Below are 9047 nucleotides of genomic sequence, written 5' to 3'. Positions count from 1 at the left end.
CATGCAATCTCATGCAATCCTCTATATTATCTCTCTCAATCTTCCATGCATAGTATGACATACTATTGTAATCCTTTATTTTTGGTATATGTGTTATAGGTGATTGAGTTTCCAACATGTAGATTCCTTCACCTATATATAAACTCATTATTGCCATTCAAATGTATGCATTATCACATAAAATAATAATCCCATTACAGATTAATCACAGTTTATTAAACTGAATTTTATTACTCCATATGTGGGCCAAGTACTATTTTCCTTTGCTGAGGTTCATAATATATATTATTGTCAAAATGTCTGGGGATTATGCTAATGCATGTCTCGTTCAGCCTCTGCTTTATTATAACCAATAAGCTTGTGTGTATCACTTGTTTGGCTGCATTTGTCTTTTGACAATTGAACCAATACTATAAAAAAGCTACTACATCTACCACAGATAAAAAAAGTCCAATAATAGCCTCTACCTTACCATAAAAAATTCCCTTTTGATTTTTTTTTTTTCTCTTTTTGAAGATACCACTCATATACATCTCAAAGAGGGTATATTCTTCCTTGGAGAATCATATATACACTTCACCTTGAATTGTAACTGTTTAGACTTTTGGATTAATACAACCATTAGGAATTTTTAAATTCAACAAACAGCTTTTTCCAAGGAAAGAAAGAGGAAAAATAAAAAGACTGTACACTTTCCAGCTAACAAACATGATAAGATAGAAAAGCTCCTTAATCTCATTTTTGTGTTTTTTTTTTTTAATTGTCATTATCACTTTAGTTAATGCAACACTATATAATTTATATTTTGTCCTCAAATTTTGAAGCTTGATCTTCTACTAAATTGAAATTTATCTGTTGGACACACATCAAAATGGTCCGGTAGACCTTCTACATGTCTGTCTGATAAGAAGACCCTTTCAATTGATCCTTTTAAAGTTCCTAAGACCTCAACCTCAGCTGTAAAAATTGCTCGGACGGGTCTGTGATCAGACAACATTGATTCACCTCTATTGTACTGGTTCTGCTTCAATCCCTTCCCGAACCAAAGAATCCGATCGCACCTACAAATCATCTCTCCTCATAAGTTTTCTCATCTTAATTAATATACTTGATGAATTAATAATTTTCTTGATTAGATGAGTAGAAGTTATATGTCTTGTGACCACTACTTACCATGCAGGAGCTCTCCTTTTTTCACCCTTTTTAGCTTCATCACATCCATAATATACATCAGAATTGGGATAGTACTTATATGTGGGAGCAAATTCGATCACCCCTTCACTCCAACCTTCAAATACTCGTCCCTCCATGAGTTCCACCATTAGCTTTATGTTACATAACCCAAGTTTATGTCAGTCTTAGAAAAACAAGAATTAAGGAGAAAGATTATAACTATTGAATCAAAGTATATATTTACTACCTGATCTCTTTGTAATAATACATTCCATTCTTTTTTCTCTACAAAAGATCGTGTTATTGGCTCTGGTAAGGATATTCTATAATTCAAGTCACCAAGCAATATTATGCGACTGCGAGAAACTAGACATTATTAGCTAATAAGATCAATAAGGAAGGTCTAAAAGAAATTGACTTTTAAAGAATTTCATGATACAGAAGTTAACTAGTTTAGTGATATAAAATAGTGATAAATAACACCTAATATAACAAAAATATGAAGAGAATCAAGTGGTTTTGTCATTTAAACTGCAGGTTAGTTAGTAAAATAATGTGAAGTAATTAAATTAGCACGCAAGCACAAAGATTTTCAATGACTACCCAACTTTGAAAATGGTTTATTACTCAATCATTCACAAAATTAATTTTATAAACAGGTAGACTCTAAGCAACAACTACTATAATTGGCTCTTTTAAAATCAACTGATTCTTAAATGATGTTTTTTTCTTCGATGAATGAGGAATAGATTCAAAGAAGCTTAGAATCTCTTTTCTCCCAAAAATAAGGGGAAGTATCGAGAAAAAAAAAAAAAAAAAAAAAAAAAATCAAGGTGAAACCCTAGAACAAAATCAATGGTCTATCTGTATCGCTGAAATTAATTGGGAGGAAAATTGAAAAGAAAACAAAAGGACAGAGACTGTGTAAACCAGCTTGACACCTGAGCCTACCAAGATAACCTAGCCGACTTAGCAGGGCAAGAAATAGGATGATCAAAAGGATCCCATCCCTTCTAAGTTCTAACCCTAACCATTACTTCATCAAAAGAAAAGACAGTCAAAAAACACCCAATCACTTGGGCCCATTCCAAGTGATCCCGACCGAATTAGGATGGCGAGAGGTAGACGGATCTAAGATGGCCTTAGTTGATTATCCATTCACGAGTCAAGACTTGCTTTCAAAGCTAACGTAAGGGAGAAGAAAAAAGGTAGTGGATGGGAATATGGACCATCTAAACTAAACATAGAACAATTAATAATGAAGTTCATTCCTACAGTGGTTTTAATGAATCTAATTAAGTCTAAACTTACTCATGATCTAGAATTGTCCGCGGCAAATTAAGTGAGGGACCATGAGGAAAGCTTGTCCGAGACAAAATTTCTTCTGCATTTGTGTTTCTATGTCTCTCATCTCCTTCTTTCCCTCCAGAAGCTAGATGTGTACACACAAAGCAAAAACTTGTTTCTTCCAAACAAAATCGAACGGACACTGACCCCTGCAAAAGATTTAACAAAAGAAGTTTGAAAACTTAAAAACACCCTCTCTAACAATTAATTACTTACAGTATTCATCATCTTAAAAGAGTTAATTTTCTGAATGAATTACCTTATTTCCTAGGCAACCAATGATACCACAGCCCACACATGACACACTCTCATTCCTTATGTAGCGACGAAGATCACTTCGAATCCAAACTGATATAAATATTCCAACCATTTGTTTACTTATGATGCATTGGAAGCTCTTCTTCGAATTGTCTCCCTTATTGACTGGGTAACCTTTTTTATCTGATGTGGTAATTATTCTCTTGTTTAGAGCTTCTCTTATCAAAGAAATCCATTTCATACAAATCTTAGTGTTTTCAGAGCCTAGAATGTTCCCAGCAGTGAGAGTTACAATTTCTTGGAACCTAAATTATGAAATAAAGACATAAAAAAAACCTTCCAAGTCAGAATCCATTAGAGTATATACTTTATTTTTATTTTATTTTCTATATATATCAAGAAATTGAGAGATTACCCAAGAACATATATGTCACAAGGATTATTGTTTGTGTCCAGCAGATCCTCCAAGTTCAAATTCTCTGGTGGTTCAACTCCTCCAACATTCCAGGTACTAACAAACAATCTATAACCCAAATGATAAAGAAAACATTATATTAGCAATAAATCAAATCTCTTATATATAAGACATGGTTTGAAGGAGTAGGAGATGACATAAAATTGGTTAAAAATTTACTTGTAATTAGGTATATATTTGGGATCATCACTGAAAACTGTTTTGTGGTTGGGAAGTTCTTGATCTGAACTTGGAACTTCTAGTAAACTTTCAGTATTGTTTGAAAAGTCTCGAACAAAATTGTTGCTACCCAATCTCTTCCGCAGGATCTTATTAACAACCAGTCTAGGCCAGATGACCTTACAACAACAACAGAAAATTTTAATTAGTTATTGCACTATGAGATCAGAGAGAGAGAGAGAGAGAGAGAGAGAGAGAGAGATAGAGAGAGGTGCTCACTTCTCCTTGCGTTCCTTGCATGATCATTGTATACTGGAATGGAGTTTAAGAGGAAAGAAGATGTGATACAGGAGGAGAAAAGATAAAAAGAGCAGGGAAAGATCATGTTGAAGGAAGGAATGTGGCCTAGAGGGCAAGAGGAAGGGAAGGGAAAGGGTCCACAAGGCCTTATATAAGCCAAATATTACAGTTAGAGGGAAAGTGGTAGTAAGGGAAAACTGGAAAAGCTGTACAGGTGGCAGGGAGATGATGGATGCAAGTGGGGTTAAACTAATTTTTAATAATTGCTTTCATCAACTCATTAAGGGAGGAGCAAAACAGTAGAATTTATTTAGAATGTTTCTGTTTGTCGGGTGAAGGTTACGGTTTTGAAGATTTCTTTAAGTTGAGGCAGGTGGGGGATTGTGGGTCCATGGCTTAAAAAATTTGTATAGTAAAGACATAAATACAAGGCAAGTTGTTTTGAGATTTCCCTTTTGTTGGTCAGCATGAGAGCTACATGGTGGCTTTGAGGGTATACTTCACTACCATTGAAAGGAGAACATTTTGTTGCTAAAACAGTGATTGATGGCTAAGGATAAATGATTGAGTGATGGGCTGTGTTGCGTCAGAAATCCTCTCGGAGCGGATCCTTCCTGCAAGACAAGGATTAGCAGAGAGTACCGGGCCAGGCCGGTGATCTCACTCCGATGTTTAAGTTAGATCCCTGAGCAATAGTCAGAAAAATTAGAATTCAGATAGCTTAGACGTGTGTTACCTCCCTAATTTAAGGTGGTGGAGAGTCCGAGTTGTGCCGGAATAGGGAAGCTGAAATCCCGGAGTGGAGTGAGACCGTTGGAGAGTGTAATCCGCAGATAATGTTTATCCGTCGATTCCCACGCGCCTGATTAGGCGTGATGTGGGCTGAAGTCTAGGACCATGTCGATCCCTGATAGACTTGGAGTATCCTACGTAAGCTTCGTAGGAAAACTCCCTCGTTGGGCATGTGTAATGACACCTTTGTCCCTTGATCGTCCTCTCGAGCTGGGCCTGGATTGCATGATTGCTGTAGCTCGTTCTGACCGAGCCGGTATTCTTATCTCAACACGAGTCCCCCACTCCCCTGGACGTGTGCGTCCAAGGGGGGTTAAGTTAAGATTACTCCTCGGCACGTGTGATGTGACAAGTTGGTGGCTGAGTGTGGTTTGCTGATTCAGCCGTTACAGGCCACATGGCCGAAAGAAAAAACCCTAAAGGTATCTCGATTCGAGACGACGTTCGACGTTCCTCCAATGTACGGACGCGTGTCCGTAGGCATTATGAGCTCTAGGCTAAGCCTATAGCTGATTGATCCTGGTCATGTCAAGTCTTCCAATGCGGTTTTGTCAGGTGGCACGAACATTAATTTCTCAGGGAGACGCCAAACGCCAACTACCCCTGGCCATTCGATGGGTCGCGTCCCCTGGCCGTTGGATTTGGAAACGTCCCCTCCTCTTCGCGCGCATAAATTAAAATTTCACTTCTTCGACAATCTTCTACTGGTTCTTTCCCGTTCTGAGCTTTGCGCCTCTCGTGATTCTTGTCTTTTGCCATAGCATCTTACTCCGGTGCCATCGCATTTGCGAGCCCTCGGACCAAGTTCTCCTTTTGTGGCTTGGCATCGATCGTGCAGGGTTATTCCATTCTCGACCCCTTCTGACTTTTACCAGTAAGTCTCTTCGATCATGTCTTCTTCTTCTTCCCAGGCGGAGTCCCACGGGGACTCCGGTAATGCTACCCAAACGAGTGGGGGTTCCGACCCTGAGGCGAGCTCTAAGGAGACCCAAGAGGAACGGTCAATACTCTTTGGGTCAAAGAGATTCTCTGCCCAGGTCCATCAATTGACCAAAGACCCTGTCGTTCAGCCTAGCGGTGAGAGAGCAACATCTGAAACTTCTGCTGAGCGCATTGCCGATGGCGACAGTGCCTCAGGAGTTGAGGAGGAGGAGGGTGTCCCGGCGAGGCCCATTGGTGTGGCATCCTTTGAAAGTACCATGACCGAGGGCTCTTTGTCCGCCCTCTACCTCTGATACGGATTTCCTACATCGGTAGAGACTTGGGTCCCTACTCGGACTGAGAGGGCGAACACCCCGCGGCCAAATACTGTGTGTCTATATGAAGTTGCCTTTCAGTGCGGTCTACGCTTCCCTATTCACCAGTTCGTTCAGAAAGTGCTGGATCGTTTTGGGATTTCCCCCTGTCGGCTGGTTGCCAACTCCTGGAGGCATCTTCTAGGCATCTACTTGTTCTTTGCCCAAATCGGCCTCATGGGCGCTATTCCTGTACTTTTACCACCTGAAGCCCTCCGGCGATGCATGGTTCTATGTGGCTCAACGTAGTCCCCCGGGGTCGTATGGACCCAAGTCCTTCGTCTCCCATATCCCCGACTCGGTAAAGAAATGGAAAGATCGTTTTTTCTTTGCACGTATTGAGAATAACCCCTTTAGAACGGACTGGGGACCTGCTCGATTGCGGATTGGGAATCAGGTCCCTATGTTGAGCTCTTATGATCAGCGGTCTCTCGAGATGGCGGCGACAGGGATGGTTTTTAACGTGCGTGGTCTTGCAAACGAGGGTCTGCTGATTGAGCACGAGCTGAGCTCAGCGCGGGGTGAGTCCCTTTCACCTCGGATTTGTCTTTTTATGATCACGATCCGTATCTGACCTTACGTCTATCTTTTCCAATGGACTACGAACCGGACACCCACCATCTTCACGAACAGGCTGCGTCAGTCGGGAAAAAGGTGCTGGAGAGACAGTCTCGACGTCATACTCGTTCTTCGCTCCCAGGCATCTCCATAGGAGATTCCTCTTCTGCCAGCGGCGGCCACAGGAGGCAGGAAGATTCCTCCAAGGGCAAAGAGAGAGTGCCCAGCAAGGTCCTGCCACCTAAGATCCTTGAGAAGAGGCCACGTGATGAAGCAGTGAGTGTTGATCCTGCCCCAAAAAGAGCTGCTCAGGGTATTGCGTCTTCAGGGGAGGCCATCCAAGCTTTGAAGGCCCCCAAGTCAGTCCCCCAGGACATTCTTAAGGGGAAATCTAGCAAGGGCTCAGTCGGCGTTCTTCCTCCTCCTAGGGGGAAGAAGCGCCTTCAGTTTCAGTGGGAGGTTTACGAGGGCGAGTCCTCCCTTCACTCTCTTCGCGTGGCTGGCGAGCTGATGGACCGCGGTCCTTTCGAGGATGTTGAGGATTTTTTATCTCGACCGGGCGAGGAGCTTCTAAACTCGTTCGCAATGGATTTTGCCAAGGTATATCTCAAATCAGGCTGTCCTTCTCGTAGTTCTTTCTAAAGTCTTCTCTGATGTGTTCTTTGATTCTCAGGTTACTCGGGGGGCGAGCGAGCTACATCGGTGGGTAGCGGCCTTATCTATCTCTTACGAGGAGGAGAAGAAAATGAGGGAGCTCACGGAGGAGCAAGTAGAGTCTGCCGTGGCCATAATTTTTAAGATGACGGAGGCAACTCAAGGTCATGAGGATGCTAACAAGGGCTTTACCGAGAGTATTACGACGTTGGAGACAGAGCTGGAAAGAGCTAAGAATGACGCTGCCATAGCGGCGAGGAAGACTGATTCCATCATAGCGAACTTCATTGTCTTTCAGAAGAAGCAGCCTCAAGTTACCGACGAGGCTGTCAAGGTGGCATTGGAAGCCTTCAAGTCCTCAGATGAACTAAGAGAGCGTATGAAGGAGGTGAGCCGTAAGGGCTACATGACTGGGGTTGATGACACTGTGAAATATGTCCTTGAGGCGACCCCGGGATATGACTTCTCTGGCTTCGATTACTATGTTCCATCCGTTCCTGCGACCCCCGACGTACCCGAGGGCGCACAAGATCTGATGGACAAGGAGGATCTCCCAACCCTGACGTCTCCCCCCAGCGCTATCGTGGCTCCTTTGGAAGAGCCTATCTTGTCCCCTTCTCCCCCTGTAGATGCGACCTTTGCCTCTGTAGACCTCTCGTTGGACCCTTCTTCGGCTGATCCTTCTCCCACTGAGGCAGCCACTATCTCCGATCCCCCCGTTAGCGGTTGAAGGCTTTGATGTTTTTTTTTTTTTTTTTTTGAAGATGTAGAGACCTATTTTTGCCTTGAAGATGTAGAAACTTGGTTTTGTCTTTAATGAAACTCCCTTCTCAAGCACTGGAACGTGTTCCTTCCTTTGATCGAGAATTCTTTCGCTCGAGCTAATTGACCCTCGGGTTACGCCGTTCTTTCTTCCCTTTGAAATTTTGATATTTTTGCTTCTTCGAGACGCATGCATCATTATGACGTTGGGCCTTTCCCCAAATATCTTATGTGAATCCTCCCAGTAGGCCTTTATTGCCTTTTCTTTTCAATTAACCTTTGATTTCTTTTGCTACTTATGGGAACTAACCTTTGAACTGCTTTCTCGAAAATGACGCTCTTTAAATTATTCCTTGGGCCAGTGTGGGATGACCACGTGCCGCTGGATATATGGGAATTGAATCATCATTCTTGTATTCAAGCCGCTTCTAGCATTTAAGAGAGGCGTGTGCTTTAGCAAGATCTGGCCACGTGGTCCACAATGTATCTTGCCATTTATGCTCTCCGAGTTTTGAACCGTCATCCTTCTGTGCCCGTATCCTTTCCGATGTGTTCGAAAAACCTGAGCCCGCGGGATTAGTCCACGTGGCTTGATGCTTTATATGCCTCCTGGGAAGTCTAGGTTACCGAACCATCACTTTTCTTCTTTAAATAGGAATTTCTTGCTTCAATTCTTTCATCGTTCACAGGGTCATGGCTCCCTCTGCTAGTTCACCATTCTTCATCCTCACTAAGGACTTATGCTCCTACTACTGCGCGTGGCTCCGTTATTTCTTTAGACGCAAGGGTTGCAAATTTCGGAGACTCGATCTCGTTCTATTTTTGGCTTCAATCTTCCATCGACATTGAGCTTCATGGCTTCAATCCTCGATCGACATGTCCTATCCTTCGGGCGATTGGTCGTGGAGCATCCCCTTTGTGTTTCCTTCCATACCAATCTCTTTTGGGTGGCAAGGTTACAGCGAAGGGGTAGAAGATCTGGAGGAGACCGACGCTGCTGCTTTCCACTGTTAACATGTATGGAAGGTTGGGATGTGGAGTTATTGAAGTTGCTGAAGGGCCCTAAGCCTCCTCACGCTTACTCTTCCCCAACTCTTCTTCCTGGCCAAGGAGGAGGAGGGGATGACTGAGCTTCTTGGGGCCCAGAGCATTTGCATGGTGAATCCCATTTAATATGGCGGTCTTTTCCAGTTTTTGGGTCACTCAAGGGCCGTGACTTTTGATGGGCTCTGTGTCAGCCCGATCGACGTTGCGGTTATTAATGCTATTCTTGT

At 42.8% G+C, this 9047-nt stretch overlaps 1 protein-coding gene across 1 annotated transcript; it reads right to left on the bottom strand.

Moving 5' to 3' along the window:
• Positions 1-776: 776 nt before the first annotated feature.
• On the bottom strand, positions 777-3821 carry LOC122669609 (type IV inositol polyphosphate 5-phosphatase 9-like). Its single transcript, XM_043866405.1, has 8 exons — positions 3692-3821; positions 3413-3591; positions 3194-3301; positions 2780-3083; positions 2485-2669; positions 1421-1529; positions 1174-1325; positions 777-1061 (listed from the first exon to the last, which is right to left on the bottom strand). The coding sequence occupies exons 1-8, from the start codon at positions 3716-3718 to the stop codon at positions 812-814; spliced, it is 1314 nt and encodes a 437-aa protein (XP_043722340.1). The 5' UTR covers positions 3719-3821; the 3' UTR covers positions 777-811.
• Between the last annotated feature and the right edge of the window lie 5226 nt (positions 3822-9047).

Source organism: Telopea speciosissima, chromosome 7 (genome assembly GCF_018873765.1).
Source record: "Telopea speciosissima isolate NSW1024214 ecotype Mountain lineage chromosome 7, Tspe_v1, whole genome shotgun sequence".
NCBI lineage: Eukaryota > Viridiplantae > Streptophyta > Magnoliopsida > Proteales > Proteaceae > Telopea > Telopea speciosissima.
Note: the sequence above shows the minus strand (reverse complement) of the source record. Positions and strands in the feature narration are given on the sequence as shown.

Coding starts and splice junctions, on each gene's coding strand:
- LOC122669609 (XM_043866405.1), bottom strand. CDS start 3,718: ATGATCATGCAAGGAACGCAAGGAGAA. Junction 1,530..2,484: donor CGGACAATTCTAGATCATGA/GTAAGTTTAGAC, acceptor AGTTTCTCGCAG/TCGCATAATATTGCTTGGTG. Junction 1,326..1,420: donor TATTATTACAAAGAGATCAG/GTAGTAAATATA, acceptor TGTAACATAAAG/CTAATGGTGGAACTCATGGA.